Below are 21467 nucleotides of genomic sequence, written 5' to 3' on the forward strand. Positions count from 1 at the left end.
CGCCCCTTGTGCCCCGAGACCCGAACCCCTAACCCCGAACTCCGCACCCCAGCGGCCACCTGCAAGGCCCCCTTCGCCAACCCGCACTGACCGGCGCGGTGAAGTATGGTCAAACGACCAGCGATGACCGACATAGCGATTGGTTGACCGAGAGCTCTGTGTGGTTGCTTTTGCGAGCCGCGCCCGTTCACTACTCCACGTGTTTCTCTTTCTGAACCCTGTGCCCAAAAAACAAACAGACAGACAACTCGACATCTTACATGTTTTAAGATATTCGTTAAAAACAACACTGCGGTCTTTTAAAAATAAAAAAAGATAAAATGTATAATAAGCGACGTTTCGGGCAATGCCCCTTATTCACATCACATAGAGACGCCAGAGAGGTAGAATCCACTCTCGAGAGTGATCTCTACCTCTCTGGCCTCTCTATGTCTTGCCAAGGAGGGCCGTTTCCCGAAACGTAGCCTATTATATGTTTCTTTCTTTTGAAGGCCACGCGGTGTTGTTGCTGTTGACACGGAACGTGTAGAGTTGTTGTTGTTGGTTGTGCTTGTGTATCACTGCCAACGCAGCAGCAGCATCACCGCCAATATAATAATAAAAACGTGCAACGCAGCACTGCGCACTTTGCAACCGTGTTCGACATTCCCTCCGCGGGCGCCTGCGCCTCTGATCCGCAATTGATCCAGCAACTGGAGAGAAAAAGAAGGACTTGAACATCGTTAATTAATTATGCATAAACACTCGGAGGATTCATTCATATCATTGGGTGATGGTGATGGTGTCACTAAGCGCGCGCCTTCGTCATCATCACAACCAGGGTGGAACACACGGCACTACCCTATCCAAGCAAAGGAAACGATTCCCCCCTATAGCCTTGGCAGACTGTTGGGGCAAGTGCTGCTAGCGAGCACCTATGAAGGCCGGCACAACACACGAAGGGATGGGTGGCCAGCAACGCGACCCGCCGCCTTTGTCTCCCCAGTGGCTATGCTTACAAACCGCACCAGGTACTTATTTGATTCTGAGTCGACCCAGGGGAGGCCCAAGACTTCAGATAATTGTCACTGGCGTTGGTGGCCGTGAGCGGGAATCGAACTCGTATGGCCGGGTTCATAGCATGTTAACTGCAGAACCACCGCTCCACCTCACACACAGGGCTTACATTACAACGGGGCCTGTCCGTGTCAACGGAAAGACACTTGGTGAGGCTTTAAGTGCCACGGTGGCTAGGAGATGTTGACTCACTCGCCTGGTAAACTGGAGATCGTGGGTTCGATCCCGACCATGGCGCTTGCTAGATATGTGAAGTTTGCGGTGTCTCTCTCTCTCTCACCATCATCGTCACAGTGACTCGGAGATATTAACACCCTCGCCTGGTATACAGGAGGTCCTGGGTTTGATCCCGACCCTGACGCCTGCTGTATATCTGGAGTTTGCATGTCTCTCTCTTTCCGTGGTCGCGTGGTTTTTTCTCCGAGTCCTCCGGGTTTCCCCTCCCCATTTAGAAGCATCACGCGTTAAGAGTATTTTGCTGCTCTCAATTTCCACATGATTAAGCCACTGCACTGAGCTATCATTTGTGGCCAGGTCGCTTCTGAAAAAAAACCCAAATAACTCAGTGGGCCTTACCTGAAAAAAAATTTAAGGTGTTTTATTATTCATGTACCTGGCACACCACGTCGAGTATACTGTCACTATGGGCTGTGGCGACTAGTCACGTGCCGCCTACTGCAGTCGACCAGCGACCCGTAAACGGTTCAACGTTGTGACCCCATGCTACCGCATGTTTACGGCGTTAAAACCATGCACAGGCACGGTCAAGGCGTGAAATCAAATTAAAGGGTTTATTTTAAAACGCGAGGCAAGCCAGACCCGCCGCCTCGGTTAATGTTGCATCGCGGGCAAGTCTCTTATCGCTGTCAAACTCCACGCGATTCATTTCTCGCACAAATCTGGGAGTTTATCCACAAATGCCCGTATCTCTTGTGTAATCGAGCCCCATAATACAATTCCCTAGGTGGTGGTGGGGGGGGGGGGCTGTGGTGGGATGGGGGTGGGGGGGATAGACCGGGGGGGGGCTACTCACTCCATTACGAGGCATTACCATCCGCTCTCTGCGGTCACCCAACACCCCGCTGGCATGCTGCTCCGCTCTTGCTGCCTCGCTCGTTATGAAGGAGAGTCAGGCGGCACTTAAAACTCACCGGGACGGATTGATGCGAACGGAGCTCCTACGAGCTGTGGGGGTGGGGAGGAGGGGGGCGGCGCTCGAGGCGGTGGGAGATGGGGCTTTGAGTAAGGCGCGCGTGCATTTCGGGTGCGCTCATCCGTCAGCAGGCGCGACCTGTACGTGACCACGCCTGCAGCCTCGCGGTGAACGGGGATGCGGATTTGTTCTATTCACCCGTCTGCCTCTCTGCCCGTCTGATTGTCTCGGCCTCTCTGCGTGTATGTCTCTCTGTCTCTGTCTGAGCCAGTTGTACAATGGACTTTAAAGGGGTGCTGCGCCTTTTGGCGTTCTCTGGACTGACACTGGTGAGACGAGGCCATATTAATGCCGTCTCTGCTGTAGGCCAATCAGTTTCAAAGACAATGCCTCTATATAATTATTAGTACATGTTTGTTTGCATGATCACCACAAGCAATGTGTGTCGTGTGCTCCCAAGTACTTGCTCACAGAATTCAGCAACCCAGCGTGGTGATGTATGTTCCTCATCCAGCAGTGGATAGGCAAAAATGACTGTACTTGTCCATATACCTGCCTGTCTAAGTTTGTTTGTTGTAGTTACGGAGTTAGACTGATGGCCTTAATCTAAGTTGTCTTGTGGTTGTTGTTGTTGTTGTTTGACTTGCATCCCACTGGGATTTTTGCACACAGCGTTGGTGTACGGTGCTTTTTCAGGAATATTTTGATGTTTTTTTCCTGGATTTTCTGTTTGCACAGTCACATAATCACTTTAAGATGTTTTCTTGTTCATGTTTTTGTTTGTTGCGGTTGCACCCGATTCAAGAGCCGAATGGCTCACAGGGCTATACCAAATATATGAAACTGAAACCTGAAAACTAGTAGGACAAGAGAAGGCAATGTCCTCGTGCGTGAGTAAATTCGCGACCGTGGTTACAAAGCACGCCCCGACACGCTTGGTGCGTAGCTGCGCATTGTTTTGGGAGGAGCAGCGGGGTATTTGCTTGCGCATTGCGAGACGGAAACGCCAACCTGAGTTCGATTCCTGGCCACGGTCTTACCACAGTGATACCCGAACCGGTCCTGGAAACTACCTCCTCCACCGGACCCACTTCACCAACCGGGATTAACCGGCGTGGTCCGGTATGGTCAACCTACCACGAAGATTGAGACTCGATAACCGAGCGCAACGTTGACGCGTCTCACAGATGTGGTCCATTCATACTGCAGAGCCTGTCGATTGAATCCTCCTTTGGTGGGACACCAAAGAGTGGTGTTCGGCTCGTATGCGTGGTGGGTTCTCTCAGATCTGGCCGTATGAAATTATTGAATACTCTCCTCTTGAGACAAAACGGCATTATCATCATCATCGTCGTCGTCATCAAACTCAGTTTTCCAAAAGCATTCCTTGAGCTTTCCCTTGGTCGCTTCTTTGGTTTATTATTTTGATCCCAAAGCCGCGGTGGCTAGGAGATGTTAACCACCTCGCCTGGTATGCAGGAGGTCGTGGGTTCGATCCCGACCCTGACGCCTGCTGCTGCTGTATATTTGGAGTTTGCGTGGCTCTCTCCCCGCGGTTGTGTGGATTTTTCTCCGGGTCCTCTGTTTTTTTCCCTTCACATTTAGATTCATGCATTTACAGTATTTGTCCGCTATTATTTCCCACACGATGATGAGCCACTTCGCTGGGCTATCATTTGTGATTGCCAGGTCGCTTCTGAAAAATAACTATACAGCTCCGTGGGCGTTACCTGGTAAAATAAAAAAAATAGTTTATAGTTTTGCACTCAATAGTTGCTTTCGCGATATAGTATATATGAGACTCCAGGCTTTATTTGCCCAGCTGCTAAGGCCCCGTTAAGCTAAGAGGCTCCGTTCCAGGGAACCCCACAGTCTGCAGTGGCAGCAGCTACAGAGACATTGCCGGCAGGGAATGTGCACACCGACAAGAGCGAAGGCCAACTTTATTTACACGAAACCCGTGCCAGAACTCACTGCAAACGGGATAAACAGTGAGTTAGTGCCTGAAAGAGCCTATAAGCCCCCCCTGTGAACAGACACGTGTAAACAACCCGTGTATACCGACCCTACTCAGATGGACCTCAATAGAACAAATATGCCCGTGTTTTCCCACCGTGTCGTTCCGGCAGTTCCAAAAATTATTTTGATCGACAAACGCGATGTGTGCGACTCTAGCTTCGCTCAAATATTTATCGTGAGCCTCACTTTGCGTCTTATCCTGATCACATCTTGACTCCCCCCCCCATCGCCTCCGCCGCTGCATCACGTGCCGTGTGGGATGAGGCCTCTTCCACACGATGAGCCATTGACCTCTGATCCACAGACACGGGGCTCAAGTCAGCCCGCTGCCCTACTAGGCGCAGCTGGGAGCCCTGGTTGATGTGTTTTGAGGAGCAGTTAGACCTTTCATGCGCCCTGAGTATTTACGTTTCTCTCCGTCCGTAATTTAGAGTTTTCAACTATTGTGACGCAAATCTCCGCGCAGCGCCGCGCTCTGACATTTTGTTTACGCGTGTGAGCGAGCGGGTGGGATGTTTGGTGGGTGGCTGCGGGGGTCACTGTCGTGTGGGTGCGTTGGATTGGAGCGCTTTTCACGGGAGTTAGCGCGCCGAGTCGTTTTTTGGTTGCGTCAGAGTGGGTAAAACGAGCGAGCGAATGGGCCTGGAATTGAGTAGATGTGTGAAAGTGAGTGGGAGAGTACATCTGAATGAGTGTGGTGGTTGAGTTATGTGAGTGAGTGAATGGTTAGCTGTGTGGGTGAGGTACTGAGTCGGTGGATGGGCTGGTTCGATGTACAGTGAGGGAAAAAAGTATTTGATCCCCTGCTGATTTTGTACGTTTGCCCACTGACAAAGAAATGATCAGTCTATAATTTTTATGGTAGGTTTATTTGAACAGTGAGAGACAGAATGACAACAACAAAATCCAGAAAAACGCATGTCAAAAATGTTATAAATTGATTTGTGTTTTAATGAGGGAAATAAGTATTTGACCCCTCTGCAAAACATGACTTAGTACTTGGTGGCAAAACCCTTGTAGGCAATCACAGAGGTCAGACGTTTCTTGTAGTTGGCCACCAGGTTTGCACACATCTCAGGAGGGATTTTGTCCCACTCCTCTTTGCAGATCTTCTCCAAGTCATTAAGGTTTCGAGGCTGACGTTTGGCAACTCGAACCTTCAGCTCCCTCCACATATTTTCTATGGGATTAAGGTCTGGAGACTGGCTAGGCCACTCCAGGACCTTAATGTGCTTCTTCTTGAGCCATTTCGTTGTTGCCTTGGCAGTGTTTTTCGTCAGTCATGCTGGAATACCCATCCACGACCCATTTTCAATGCCCTGGCTGAGGGAAGGAGGTCCTCACCCAAGATTTGACGGTACATGGCCCGGTCCATCGTCCCTTTGATGCGGTGAAGTTGTCCTGTCCCCTTAGCAGAAAAACACCCCCAAAGCATAATGTTTCCACCTCCATGTTTGACGGTGGGGATGGTGTTCTTGGGGTCATAGGCAACATTCCTCCTACTCCAAACACAGCTGGTTGAGTTGATGCCAAAGAGCTCAATTTTGGTCTCATCTGACCACAACACTTTCACCCAGATGTCCTCTGAATCATTGGCAAACTTCAGACGGGCATGTATATGTGCTTTCTTGAGCAGGGGGACCTTGCGGGCGCTGAAGGATTTCAGTCATTCACGGCTTAGTGTGTTACCAATTGTTTCTTGGTGACTATGATCCCAGTTGCCTTGAGTTCATTGACAAGATCGTCCCGTGTATTTCTGGGCTGATTCCTCACCGTTCTCATGATCATTCCAACTCCACGAGGTGAGATCTTGCATGGAGCCCCAGGCAGAGGGAGATTGACAGTTCTTTTGTGTTTCTTCCATTTGCGAATAATCGCACCAACTGTTGTCACCTTCTCACCAAGCTGCTTGGCAATGGTCTTGTAGCCCATTCCAGCCTTGTGTAGGTCTACAATCTTGTCCCTGACATCCTTGGAGAGCTCTTTGGTCTTGGCCATGGTGGAGAGTTTGGAATCTGTTTGATTGATTGCTTCTGTGGACAGGTGTCTTTTATACAGGTAAGCTGAGATTAGGAGCACTCCCTTTAAGAGTGTGCTCCTAATCTCAACTCGTTACCTGTATAAAAGACACCTGGGAGCCAGACATCTTTCTGATTGAGAGGGGATCAAATACTTATTTCCCTCACTAAAATGCAAATCAATTTATAACATTTTTGACATGCGTTTTTCTGAATTTTTGTTGTTGTTATTCTGTCTCTCACTGTTCAAATAAACCTACCATTAAAACTATAGACTGATAATTTCTTTGTCAGTGGGCAAACGTACGAAATCAGCAGGGGATGAAATATTTTTTTCCCTCACTGTATGATGAACTTCTTGCGCACCGTACATAGCCAACTGTGATAATCGGAAGTGCGGTTGGAGAATGGGCCGGGGGAGTGAATGTGCTGGCAAGTTGGAAGGAAGGTGGCTTATAAGTGGGTCTAGTTTGAGGTTTCGTCAAACGTTGTCAAAAAACCCTGACCCTCTGCACTTAAAATTCGCCTCCACTTTGCTGGCATTGTAAACTGAAAAGAGAACAAAATTTGTCAGGAGAAGTGGTGAGGCACCAGATGGGGTTAGGGTCAGTGAGAGGCGAGTAGTAGTAGCTGGTTGGATAATTGGCTAGGGTTAGGGTCAGTGGAAGGCTAGTTCTAGTGGCTGGTTGTATAGCCAGTGAGGGTCAGTGGGAGGCTAGTTCTAGTGGCTGGTTGGATAGTTAGTTAGGGTGAGGGTCAGTGGAAGGCTAGTACTAGTGGATGGTTGGATAGTTGGTTAGGGTCAGTGGGAGGCTAGTACTAGTGGATGGTTGGATAGTTGGTTAGGGTTAGGGTCAGTGGGAGGCTAGTACTAGTGGCTGGTTGGATAGTTAGTTAGGGTGAGGGTCAGTGGAAGGCTAGTACTAGTGGATGGTTGGATAGTTGGTTAGGGTCAGTGGGAGGCTAGTACTAGTGGATGGTTGTATAGCCAGTGAGGGTCAGTGGGAGGCTAGTACTAGTGGATGGTTGGATAGTTGGTTAGGGTTAGGGTCAGTGGGAGGCTAGTACTAGTGGATGGTTGGATAGTTGGTTAGGGTTAGGGTCAGTGGAAGGCTAGTTCTAGTGGCTGGTTGTATAGCCAGTGAGGGTCAGTGGGAGGCTAGTTCTAGTGGCTGGTTGGATAGTTAGTTAGGGTGAGGGTCAGTGGAAGGCTAGTACTAGTGGATGGTTGGATAGTTGGTTAGGGTCAGTGGGAGGCTAGTACTAGTGGATGGTTGGATAGTTGGTTAGGGTCAGTGGGAGGCTAGTACTAGTGGATGGTTGGATAGTTGGTTAGGGTTAGGGTCAGTGGGAGGCTAGTACTAGTGGCTGGTTGGATAGTTAGTTAGGGTGAGGGTCAGTGGAAGGCTAGTACTAGTGGATGGTTGGATAGTTGGTTAGGGTCAGTGGGAGGCTAGTACTAGTGGATGGTTGTATAGCCAGTGAGGGTCAGTGGGAGGCTAGTACTAGTGGATGGTTGGATAGTTGGTTAGGGTTAGGGTCAGTGGGAGGCTAGTACTAGTGGATGGTTGGATAGTTGGTTAGGGTTAGGGTCAGTGGAAGGCTAGTTCTAGTGGCTGGTTGTATAGCCAGTGAGGGTCAGTGGGAGGCTAGTTCTAGTGGCTGGTTGGATAGTTAGTTAGGGTGAGGGTCAGTGGAAGGCTAGTACTAGTGGATGGTTGGATAGTTGGTTAGGGTCAGTGGGAGGCTAGTACTAGTGGATGGTTGGATAGTTGGTTAGGGTTAGGGTCAGTGGGAGGCTAGTACTAGTGGCTGGTTGGATAGTTAGTTAGGGTGAGGGTCAGTGGAAGGCTAGTACTAGTGGATGGTTGGATAGTTGGTTAGGGTCAGTGGGAGGCTAGTACTAGTGGATGGTTGGATAGTTGGTTAGGGTTAGGGTCAGTGGGAGGCTAGTTATAGTGGCTGGTTGGATAGTTGGTTAGGGTTAGGGTCAGTGGGAGGCTAGTTCTAGTGGCTGGTTGGATAGTTAGTTAGGGTTAGGGTCAGTGGGAGGCTAGTACTAGTGGCTGGTTGTATAGCCAGTGAGGGTCAGTGGGAGGCTAGTTCTAGTGGCTGGTTGGATAGTTAGTGAGGGTCAGTGGGAGGCTAGTACTAGTGGATGGTTGGATAAATCTTGACTTAAAGCTTTCGTGACTGCAGGAATTAATATTATTTGGGTCTTTCCGTAAAGCCACGTAGATATATATAAAAAAATCCCAATATCACATGGTTGGATATTGGTTGGATAGTTGGTTTGGAAGCTAGTTTTAGTGGCTTATCGACTTTTCCCATGAGCAGCGCCGCCTGTCGAATTCCAGACACCATTGCAGTAAACCCGCCTTCGCTGAGAGAATCAACGCCAACATTCACGCTGCGGCTCACATAGCTTAAATATTGATTTTCCCCACACACATATTTACACTTAATCGCCTTTCCACATTTCTACTGTGAGCGTGAGCTAATTGATGCCGGCCAGAGTGTGATGTACGACTTTTGAAAGCGGTGCGACTTGAACGCTTCATTGTTGATGCGTATCACCTTCCTCCCACTGTGACTGGAGTAGCGGCCTGGCTTCAATATTGTTTGTTCGCTACTCTCCGTGTCTCTGCAACGTTAGCATTTATTTGCTTGGAACTTGTAATTTTCTTTAGGTTTCACCAAGTTCCTCCGTGGGTCACGCTTGAAAATCCGTCCACAGCGGAATGTTTCCAAGCAGCGTAAATAAATTTATTTCAAATCACAGTGCGATGCCAGCAATAGCCTTGTATCGTCTTCTTGGCTCTTTCGGTAAAGTCACGTAGATTGGAAATAAAATAATAAAAATCAAACATAATAAAATAAAATAGTTTCTTCTGTTTTATTTTTATTATTTTATTTCCATTCTACGTGACTTCACCGAAAGAACCAAGAAGATGAATCCCTGCAGTCACGAAAGCTTTAAATCGAAATTTAGCCTTGTATCGTTTTGCCCGTTGAATTACACCGCAGCGTGTGGGCGTGAGAGCTGAGTGTCACGATGCAGTAATGCCCGCTGTGTTGGTACCAAGCTACGCCTCGCTGAGCCTCGAGGATATTTTGCGTACGAAGAGGTAATACTCAACAAGCTCCGCCCAAAACGATTCAACGTTGCGTCAACGCTGTAACTGACATCTCCTGGCCACCTCAAAGGGATATCTTTTTTATAATATGACAAATTCGTCGCGCTGAGGATTCAGCAAATATCATAGGCATTGGGCTATCGCCCTATGAAACTAGTTATTGAAACTATATTTGAAGCTTACGTGACTGCAGGAATTACTCTTTGGTTCTTTCGGTAAAGTCACGTAGCAAGAAAATTTAAAAAAATAAGTAATTATTTCGGTAAAGTCACGTAGCAAGAAAATAACGGGAATTCAATATTTTTTTATTTAAAGCTTTCGTGACTGCAGGGATTCATATTCTTGGTTCTTTCGGTAAAGTCACGTAGAAGGGAAACAATAAAATAATAAAAATATAAAATAATAAAATTCTCACGACGTTTCGACTGCAACACAAGCAATCATCATCAGGTGTGAAAACCACAACAAGAAATTTTGAAAAAAGTGATGGTTATTTTTAACGTTAGCACCACGGAGAGAGATTTGACAATACTGTCAAAGATATTTGACACTACTGTCAAATGACAGTACTGTCAAATCTCTCTCCGTGGTGCTAACGTACTGTCATTTGACAGTACTGTCAAATCTCTTTGACAGTAATGTCAAATCTCTCTCCGTGGTGCTAACGTAAAAAAAACCCGCCACTTTTTTCAAATGTTCTTGTTGTGGTTTTCACACCTGATGATGATTGCTTGTGTTGCAGTCGAAACGTCGTGAGAATGTTATTGTTTTATATTATTATTATTATCTTGTTTCCCTTCTACGTGACTTTCCCGAAAGACCCAAAAAGTAGTTGTTACTACCAGCGAAACGTCGTACTCGAATTGCAAATGTTGTGGGTTTACTCTCCAGCACACCGGTGTGCTGAACTAGTAACGAATTATACTCTTTGGTTCTATTCGGTAAAGTCACGTAGGTAAAGCAAATTAAAATAAATTGAAATAAAATAAAAGAAACAATTAAAACACGACGTTTCGGAGGCAAAGCAAGCTTCCGTCTTCAGGTGGGACCAGTCACAGCAAAATCGCTGCACCAAGTGGTGAGGTTCTGGGAACCTCGAGCTTAAATACAGGTTGGGGGGGGGGGTGTGGGAAGGGCCATGTAGGGGACTTTAGTGGAGTGCGGAGCTGAGTTAATCTGTCTTTTGTTGTGTAGATGGGTCATTGTGTGTGTGCAATATAAACGGGAAAAAATAGAAGAAAATTTAAGAAGATCGTCTAGGATGTGTGGTACGGGGGCAGTAGAAAAAAGGAAATAGAAAGGTTCGGAAAGAATATGTTTGGTATACCACTGCTTGAAGTTGCTGTTAGAAATTAGTTAACGTTTGGTATGATTTAAAACGTCTTTCCAGTGGTTGCTTAATTTGAAACCATCCTCTCGGTTGAAGTTATGCCTTTCCGAACTTTTCTATTTCCTTTTTTTCTACTGCCCCCGTACAGCACATTCTCGACGGTCTTCTTCATTTTTTCCCGTTTATACTGCACACATACAGTGACCCATCTACACAACAAAAGACGGATTAACTCAGCTCCGCACTCCACTAAAGTCCCCTACATGGCCCCTTCCTAACCCCCCCCCCCCCCCCTTAACCTAGATTTAAGCTCGAGGTTCCCAGAGCCTCAGAAAGACGTTTTAAATCATACCAAACGTTAACTAATTACTAACAGCAATTTCAAGCAGTGGTATACCTAACATATTTTTTCCGAACTTTTCTATTTCCCTTTTTTCTACTGCCCCCGTACAGCACATCCTCGACGATCTTCTTTAATTTTCTTCTATTTTTTCCCGTTTATATTGCACACACAATGACCCATCTACACAACAAAAGACAGATTAACTCAGCTCCGCACTCCACTAAAGTCCCCTACATGGCCCCTCCCACACCCCCCCTCAACCTGTATTTAAGCTCGAGGTTCCCAGAACCTCACCACTTGGTGCAGCGATTTTGCTGTGACTGGTCCCACCTGAAGACGGAAGCTTGCTTTGCCTCCGAAACGTCGTGTTTTAATTGTTTCTTTTATTTTATTTCAATTTATTTTAATTTGCTTTACCTACGTGACTTTACCGAATAGAACCAAAGAGTATGAATCCTTGTAGTCACGAAAGCTTCAAATTTAGTAGTAACGAATTGGCTGTGTCGGGTGGTGGTGGATTTAACGACACATTTATATATTTACGCGATCTTACCCAAAAACAGCCTCTATTATGTATCATTAGCCTATGATGATGTTTTATATGACCCAGGAGCCATGGGCTGTGGCTCAACGCGATGTATCTGCTGCCATCTGCTGGAGGGGCCCAACATTATGTGATGAATAAATTATCTCGTGATGCCGCTGCTTCTGCTGCTGCGTTGTCAGTGGTGTGCACAGACACACGTAACAATAAACGCAACACACTCATCAATAACACCACGTGACCTTAAAATAAAAACATATATTGTACTCGGTGACGTTTCGCGCAATGGCCCTCCTTCATGGCACGCCTACATTTATCTCGGTGAGGCTTTAAGTGCCACGGTGGCTCGGAGATGTTAACTACCTCGCCTGGTATACAGAAAGTCATGGGATCGATCCCGACCCAGACGCATATATATTTTAAGTTTGCGGTATCTCTCTCTCTCCCCGTGGTCATGTTTTTTTCCGCGACCTCCGTTTTTTTCCCTCCACATTTAGAATCAACATCACGCGTTGGAAGTATTTGGCTGCTGTAAATTTCCACGCGAATACCCAATTCGTCGAACTATAATTTGTGGCCAGGTCGCTTCTGCAAAAGAGCTATACAGCTCAGTGGGCCCTTACCTGGTAAAATAACAATATATGTAATTTAAATAGTAGTTTACATCTTCGCCTGCCCCGCCAAAGAGGCGTTTATCATTTTTCGTGTCCTTCATCTTCTTCCCACAAACGGCAACTTCAGAGCTCGTCATTCGCACGGACGCCATGAGCTGTCGTATTGACCACCCCACTGATTCGCTTGCACGCGTTCGACAAGTTACAAGCTTCGGTTGCAACTTGTCGAGGTTTTCAGAGAGGGTAATTCACGGCTTCCCGTCACTGTCCATTATGAATGTTTTCTTATCTGCGGTCACAATGAATTCATGGTCCAGCCTCTGCCTAACCACATCCCGGACAACCCAGTTGTAACGAATGGCTCATAACCCAGCTTCACTCAGTCCAATCCCAACCGTAGTTTCTTATATTTTCTGTTTAATCCCAGTTTATCACAACTCCATCTCAGAATTTCATTTCATCCCTGTCACATCGCAGATTTCCATCCTAGCTCTTCACATCAGCGTATCCTTCCTATTCCAGATTCCAATCCAATTTATATATTCCCAGCCTCATTCCACGATGAATCCCATCACAACTGTATCCCAAATTCCCATACTAGTCCCATGGGAATCATTTTCCAGATTCCCAGCTCATTCTAGTTAGGTATCAAAAACCAAGCTCTGCTCCAAAAGTCTGATCCAAAAATACCACCTTCACCTCAATCATATTCCAATCCCATTGCTTTTCACGCTCCCAATAGCAATCTCATTCGACATTCTCATCCAATATCCCAGAATCAGAATCTCTATTTATCCTGGAGAAATCCGCTGAGCTATGAAGCAATTTTTCCCAGATGTCCAGCACAATCCCATCCCAACATTGTCAGCCCAACCCGTCACAAGCCCTATCAACAGATGACCCCTTCAGCATCACAGTTCGCCCTTGCGATGTCCCCAGGTCCCCTCCGTACACAATCCCCCCCCCATCCCCTGCTTGTGTGTGCATCGTAATGTTGAACTTCCTTCGCACCGTACGTAGCCGACCACGCTAATCGGAGGTGTGCAATAAAGCGACGGGAATCAGACATCTGATGAGATTGTGCCCGGCGTCTGTGCCGTATTGGTTGATCCGTGCCGTATTTTGGTGGTTTAGTGGGGGCTGGATCTGCTTCTGCCGCAGTGCGTGTGGAGGTTGGGGAGAGCGGTGGCGCAGCGGTTAGCGCGCTGCGCTACGAACCCGGTAAACCCGAGTTCGAGTCCCGCTCACGGCCAACAATCGGTGACGACTATCCGAACCAATCCTGGGCCTTCCCTACGCCGACTTAGCCGCAAATGTGTAAACATCGCCACCGGCGAGACAAAGGCGGCCGGACGTGGTCCTGGCCACCCTCCTCGTGTACCGTTCCGGCCTTCATAGGTGCTCGCTAACAGCACTTGCCCCAACAGTCTGTTAAGGCTACACGGGTGTGTGTGTGGGGGCGTCTTTGTCTTTATCTTTCTGGCGCTCGCCATATAATAAAATGTAGCACGTGTGCGAGAAGCGGCCTAAATAAACTTGCGGGTGTGGAACTTTAATGACTCCACAGCCTTGGCGACTCATGGTTCTGCGTGCGCGCGTGTGCCACTGCGTTCGGCAGATGTTGACCCGCGCTCTCAGGGTGAGCGTCAGAGCGAGTTGTTGAGCCTGCAGTTAGAACTAACAAAAATATATAAACAAACACCGTGCTCGCGTTTCTAGCCGCAAATTGTGGGTAACTTCCACGTTCAATTTAGAGGGGGAGGAGACGTGAAGGACAAATGAATGACTGGACGAACGACGCGTCGATCCGCGAGCCTTCCGCGCGTGTCCTCTACGGCCCCGACGCGAATATGCAAGCGGGTTTCGACGAGTCCGCGGCGAACGAAAGGCTGGGAGGCTGCTCGCCTTCGCGTTGTCGTCGTTCGTTCAGTTGTGGAACGAGGCGGAGGTGCATCGCTACGGGCAGCTCAACGTTTTACACAATTCTTGCGCGTGGATGGCAACACGCTCGGGAGATTAAAATGCCAACGTCGAGCTTTGCCAGCCACGGCGAGAGGTCTTTCGCGGAGGAGTAGTTCGTGTAAGTTGTGTTTGCTTGTTGTTATTGTTGTTACAACTCCGTTGGAAGGAGCGAAGATCGCTCGCCGAACCGAACGAAATGAGCTGCGAAGCCCTCGGAGCTGGGCCTCCTCTAGCAACGACGTCGCCAGTAGCAACCGAGCGGAAGTGACGTTGCGCCGGCAAATGCGGGGGGGGCCCGCGGGTGTGGTAGGGAGGGGGCGCCCCGGACGTGACGTGCGTTGGTGCAGCGGAAGCGAGCGGCGCGAACCACTCACGCGCCGTGATGTGGCAGGTCGAGGCCTCATCACCGCTTGCGGAAGAAGCGGACGGTTCCGCTGCCGCCGCCTTTACGCCGCCAAAAAAAAATAAACACGCAAATATTACAACGCCGGGAAATTCAGAGATAACCGTTCAACCTTGCCCACGACGTTGCAGATAAACGTTGCAACTACGTAGCTAAAATACCTTAAGGGTGTCGAAACATAAAACGTGCGATCGATGCAGACCGAAAGAAGAAAATAAATAAAAAGTATGTAATTTTTGGGGGATGTAGTAGATAAATATTTAAATAACGCCGGCCGGGGCATCGAGCTGTAACGATTCGTCCTTCCGTGAATCGATGAGCTGTAACGAATTCTACTCGATTCGATTCAAGAATCGATGCCCCACCACGAATTTTGCAAGCTTAAGCGAAATAAATTGGCGGGCAGGCGTCTTCCTGCACAACATCAACCTCTCCGCATGACGAATAAAACAACCATTTTTTTGCACAAGCCTTCGACGAACACGATCTTGTGGGAGGGCAAGGCTTGCTTGAACCCAGTGCCGATATTCCATAAAATGTTTATTGGCAACGGACGCCCTCTTCGCAGTGCGGGGACCCCGAATTCAGTGCACAAAAATGTATCATGCACAACACAAAGTCATGTTGCGGATAATTGAGGATGCACTCAATACGTTTCTTAAATACATTGCCGAAAATCAAATGCATAAAAAATAAACTAATAATTGTCATGATATATCCTTCATATGTCCATATACTCTATTTCGTGTTGTGGTCAGTCTGTAGGTTCCTGTATGTGTGGGTCTCTGTCTATGGGTGTCTGAATATCCTGGACAGTCTTATATATTGGTATCGTGGGTGTGGGTCTCTGTGTAAGTTTATGGGTTTCTATGAATATCCTGGACAGTCTTATATGTTGGTATCGTAGGTGTGGGTCTCTGTGAGTCTACGGGCCTCTGTATAAATCTACGGATCTTGCTATAAATAAGTGGATCTATCCAAATCTAACATGAGAGAACGCAGTCTCAATTTGCCCGGCATACTCGATAGTCCATGAGCACACTTTGGTGATTTCAATTCCTCTTTGGGGCCAGCAACAGTGAATATTCTTATAGCCACTTGGAATTAGCGAGTTATCCAACAATACACTCTTATTAGTCAATATACAGCGAAAATAAATCGGTGTTACTCAAGTTGTGCTTATCTGAAGGTGGTACTAATTTTTCCCCTGGTTCATCGTGGACTAATATCAACTTGAAACTCAACACATTTGTCTATGACACTGTGTGTGGCCTTAAAAGGGGAACAAATATGCATAAACAGCGACGTTTCGGGCAATGGCCCTTCTTCATAGCACATATGTGGGGCAATTTAAGGACGTTACGTGTTGGGTTTTTTGTTAACTGTTGCTTCTGCATCACTGCCAACGCAGCAGCAACAGCAGCTGCATCATCATCATCACTCGAGCATTAGTTTAGTTCCTTACTCGGATAATTACACGTCTCGCGAACGAATATGACATATCTATATTTATGTTTGGATTTGCTTAACTTTTCTCTATCTTACTCTTGTATAATGTGTTGTATTGTTTTTGTTTGTTGATGTAACTTGCTGATCCTTAACACCAATACTGCACATCTATGAAAAATAGCTTTATAGCTCAGATTCATTCTCCCGGATAAGTACAAATTCTGATTTATCGTTCCGAATACAGTCCCCGACTTACAAACGCCCGACTTACGAACATCCGCAATTACGAATGACCTTCCACAAGATATTTATTTTTAATCAATCCAACTTGCAAACGTGAATTCGCAATTGCGAACCGAACCGGAAATGATTTGGTTCGGCAAACGTGCACCATCCCTTCTCATTTAACTATGCTTTCCTTGTTTTTTTTTTACCATAACACATTATTCTAACACTGACCGTATTGTGCCACTGCTATTCATTGGCATAAAATAAAATCAAATGTTTCGCTCCGGATAACGCTGCAAAGTATTATCTGTATTTTGATTTAGCGTGCTGATCTTAAAGGTGCATTGAAAAATTTGATACTCCGACTGATGCTTCTGTTGTTGTGGAGTAACTCATGCAGCAAGCTATGGCTCTAAGATTTGGTGTTACATGTTATTTATGTAGTTTATTGTAAAAATTCGGTCACAGTCCCTATGATCACTGTTACGTTGCAATTATGGCTTTATTTTTTGGTGATTTCGAAAAGTTTTTTGGTTTGGACATGTTTGTTTTGTTATAGTACGGAGTTAGACTGATGGCCTTAATCTCAGTTTTCTTGTGGTTGTTGTGGTTGTTGTTGTTGTTTGACTTGCATCCCACTGGGATTTTTTGCACACAGCGTTGGGTGTACGGTGCTTTTTTCAGGAATATTTTGATGTTTTTTCATGGATTTTCTGTTTGCACAGTCACATAGTCACTTTAAGATGTTGTCTTGTTCGTGTTTGTTTGTTTGTTGTGGTTGCACCCGATTCAAGAGCCGAATGGCTCACAGGGCTATACAAAAATAAATAAACTAAACTGAAATACGGTACTTTTTGGTTCTATTCGGTAAAGTCACGTAGGTGAAAAAAATATAAACAAAAATCACGACGTTTCGGCCACAACACAAGTGGCCTTCATCAGGTGAAGGGACCAACCTGTCCAGAGGACAGCGTTGGAGTGAAAAAGTCAAGCGCAGGTCGCCTCCTTTAAGCTGTGAGTGGGTAAACAGAAAAAAACGCCTTGACAAAGGAATTAGCATAAAATGTAAAGCTGTGCAAGCTCGCAAATAGAATCAAAAATACATTAGCACAACCGTGAGAGTTTGGGATGCCACTAATTGAATGAATATACTGTACCATTAAAAATTCCTTTAACGTTTGGTTCGATTTAGAACGTCTTTCCAATGGTTGCTTAATTTGAAGCCATCTTCTCGGTTGAAATTGTGTCTGTGTTTGTAAATCTGAATTGCCTCGTGAACAATTCTGATAGAAACCCGTGGGTTTACATAGAACCTTGGTATCGGAGAAGACTATGTCGTGATCACCCACACCGTTGTAACAGTGATCAGCCACGGCAGAAGAATTCGTTCTGCCGTGTTTCAAATCTGATTTGTGCTCGCGAATTCGCTCAGAGACATGTCGCTTCGTCTCCCCGATATAGCAGTCCCCACATGTGCAGCTCACTTTGTAAACCCCGGGGTACTGTAATTCAGGACTTTACCGAATAGAACCAAAGAGAATTGATCCTTGCAGTCACGAAAGTGTCAAATCTAGAATTGAAATACCGGTACAATTATTATTGTGTCCCGACTTACGAACCGTTCTACTTACGAACGAGCGACGTTCGTAAGTCCAGGGGGACTGCCCGTATTATTTGTGATCCGGCGACTTCTGAAAATGAGCTAAATATCTCAGTGAGCCTCACCTGGTCAAATAAAGAAAAAAAACCATGGTTTTATATACTATTTAATAGTGTTAAGTTTACTATGACCAAAACTTAAAGAGTCGATTCGGCGCATCGAATTGGCGAATTCATTGTCCGCGGAATCGCGCGTGGATCGCTCCGCGTGGAGGTGGGGGGTTGGGGGGGGTTTTGCGCAGGGACTACTTGACGCGGTCGCCATCTCCGGGACGCGGAGCCGCAGAGCCGCGACCCCGGGCCTCGTCTCCTCCCGATCCTTCCTCCTCCTCCGCCTTCTCCTCCTCCTCCTCTCGCCATGGCGCAGATCCTGCCCATCCGCTTCCAGGAGCACATCCAGGTGAGCCCGTGCCTGCCGATTGAGTGACGACGGCGGCGGCGGTGATTGTGAGGGGAATGCAGACGTGGTTGGAGGGAGGGAGAGTGACGGGCAAAGTAATGGCGCTTGCGGCCGGGCGCGGTCAGGGCTACATTGGCGAACGCCTCGACGCTCGTTGAGGCGTCGTTGTTGCGATGTTACCTGTTGGCGATGGTTATTGCGGTTGTGATAGTGGTTTGGTTGCTGGTGGTGGTGGTGCTACGTTGTTTGAAGTGTCCGGCGTCCGGGTTGTTGAAAGGTTTGTCCGGGGGGGGCGGCCTTTGCCAGGGCGGGCGGGGTCCGGCCCTCGATCTCTTGAAATAAAATGTTTGAATTAACGATTGTAACGATGAATAAGTGATGTATGTTTGTAACAACGATGTTGTGTGTGTGCGTGTGATTTTGTTTGAATGTTGTGCTGCTCGACGCCACGTACAAGCGAGCGCTGTGTTCGCTTGAAGGCGAGAGGCTTGCGAGAAATGAGCGGAGATCCATACAAACCCCGTTTGTATGTCCCCGTTTCTCCTCAATAGAACATTAAGTCCATGATATTTCTTTATGACACCTAAACTAATGTCGCAGTGTTGCCACGTTTAATATTTCGTTGTGGTTGGTGGTGAGGTGAGTGCGAGGCGAGGCTTGTGAGATTTGCTGTGATGGCTCCGAACAGGAAATGAAGGCCCCGGGGCCCAGCTCATTCAGACTTTGACGGGAAAATTATTAATAAAAATGTTTAATCTTTGTGATTCTTGCCTAATGCTGATCCTTCTAAGGTGCCAACGCCTTATAGTGTCTTAACTCATACGCCAGCCGGTGTCTTGTGAAAGAATGCGCGGGCTTGTCATTGCCCATACGAGTCTGTCATTGAATTTTTTTCTTTCATTTCGCATTTTTTTTAACCTTATCCTATTTAGTACTTTGACCGTCCGCGCGCTCTCTCCCTCTCTCTCCATTCTTCTGCATCTGAGTTACCACTTTACGGAGATGTGAGCAGTGCTCTGTGATGTGCAGGTTTGCCTCGCCCTTGCCATGACTGGAATTTTCACCAACTGGCTGGCGCTGTCGACGATGCTTTGGCCGTTTCCTTCCAACACTCCGTAGGAGAAATGGGGCCAAACATCGCAATGCAGCACCCTTCGGCAACGTTCCCCCGACTCCTTTACGTCGTCTTTGCACTGTGTTGTCACGTTTGGTGGATGGGTAAGGGCAGGTGCGTGTTGTCACCTTGCCACATCTAAGGGTGTGTGTCTTGTAGATGTCTATACTACGAAAAAAGAACAGCTATTTTTATTTGTTAGCAGGTAAGGCCCCACCGAGCGACGTCGCTCTTTTTCGAAAGCGACCTGGCCACGAATGAGATGGCTCAACGAAGTGGCTTATTATTTGGAAATGTATAGCGGCCAAATACGCGTGCCTCTAAATGTGGAGGGGAAACCCGGAGAAAAATCCACGCGACCACAGGGAGAGACATGCATACTCCACAGCAGGCGTCAGGGTCTAGATCGAACCCACGACCCCCTGTATACCAGGCGAAGTAGTTAACATCTCGCCACCATGGCACCCGTACGACTCAGATTAAAAAAAATCGTTTTGCTGTGTTTTTTTTTTCCCGAGAGACAATTTGCATTTAATCAGGTTGGTCTGCGATTGTGTGTATTGCGGTTATTCGTGTACCTCAGGTGATTGTGTTATGGTTGTTGTGAATGTGTGTTTCAGATGCTGTGTTTTGTGTACAAGTTTTCCAGATGAGTTGTGGTTGGTGAGAATGTCTGTCTTCTCACCCGCGAGACGCATTCATTCTCAGCTGGGCAAGGCTCCTCCAACTCGTCCCCAACGCACCTGCAGCGCGCGTCGGGTGTCATTTAACATTGCCCTTAAGCCGCGATAGCCCCCATTGAAACTGTCGGGAGTCCTTTGCAAAGGAGACCTGACCTAAATACAACAATTTAAGACTATACATGAATGGAACAGGTGCCCATTCATTAACTACCCCAATGGACAGTGTACGTTGTGTACATTCGAGGCTGTATAATATGGTAACTTAACCCTATTTGACATGGTGAGTCAGCTTGTGTCTGTTTGATGGGAGGTCGTGATACACTCGGGCTACGACAGCTTGTGTGCGTGTATACTGTATATGTATTATATTGTACACATTTTCAATGCTATATTATCCTGTTCATACTGATATGCACACGTATTATACTCGTTTGTTTGTATTGAATGTGGTCAACATCTTATCATCCCTTGAGGACTGCTAAAGTGAGTACCTTTGGTCAGGGCCTGTATGAGTCATGTATGTAATACACGGTATTCTGTGTATTTGTCATCGGGGAGATTTGGAAGAGATTAGGAAAATATTCACTCGATTGCACTAATTTTCAGGACCATAGCATGAATTGTTATTAATATTTTATGATCACAGTAGTTGGTGCATGGAGATAGGGTTTCAAAGCGCAACAGTACTGGGGAGTACGTTACTGCAACTTGGTGTGATGACTTTGACAGCCATTGATTAATAAACTGCCGAACTACATTACGTACAATACTTGTTTTACACCAGCGCGTGGACAAATCGTGCAGAAGATTGATCGAGAGCCTATGGGCCAATAAACCCAAATACCTTTAGATTTTGAAACTGACCCAAATCTGTAAAAAAATGTTATGACTATAGTAACGCCTACCCAGTATTCTTTGATGGTTACGGTTGCTCTTGTGGAATTTACAAGTTTGTGCCGCAGTCCCACACCTACCACTGCACGCTGGGTAGAAAGTCATTATTCGGCCGGATTTACCAGTATAGTTGCTTGCGTGGCTTGCGCTGTCCCAGGGCACGTGTGCAGCCCTCGTAGTTTGACCGGTCAAGGTACACGCTGTTGAATAATCCACGTGCCCAGAGTGCACCCAGTCTGTAGCCCTGGCTTGACAGACGTGACACAGTAATCTGCTTAACGTTGACGGCGTTAATGTTTCTTAGTTTCCTCGGTGCTGATGGTAAAGGTGGGTGGGGGGAGGGGGGTTCAAGTCAAGTAAAAACAGGTATTGCACGTTTTATTGAAAAACTATATTCGGAATGAATTTGTGTGGAAAGACTACCGTATATTTGGTGTGGTGGCAGGGAATGTAAATCAACC

At 46.9% G+C, this 21467-nt stretch overlaps 1 protein-coding gene across 2 annotated transcripts in view; it reads left to right on the forward strand.

Moving 5' to 3' along the window:
* The first annotated feature begins 18144 nt into the window (after window positions 1–18144).
* LOC116939229 (clathrin heavy chain 1) overlaps window positions 18145–21467 on the forward strand; it is a 43973-nt gene continuing 40650 nt past the window's right edge. The window contains exon 1 of one of the 2 annotated variants that reach the window (XM_032947378.2): window positions 18145–18315. In XM_032947378.2, the coding sequence (XP_032803269.1) occupies window positions 18274–18315 (42 nt within the window). In that variant the 5' untranslated portion in view covers window positions 18145–18273. The remainder of the gene's footprint in view (window positions 18316–21467) is intronic. The other variant, XM_032947381.2, reaches the window with a different exon arrangement.

Source organism: Petromyzon marinus, chromosome 5 (genome assembly GCF_048934315.1).
Source record: "Petromyzon marinus isolate PM22_M1 ecotype Great Lakes invasive population chromosome 5, UKy_Petmar_22M1.pri1.0, whole genome shotgun sequence".
Taxonomy (NCBI): domain Eukaryota; kingdom Metazoa; phylum Chordata; class Hyperoartia; order Petromyzontiformes; family Petromyzontidae; genus Petromyzon; species Petromyzon marinus.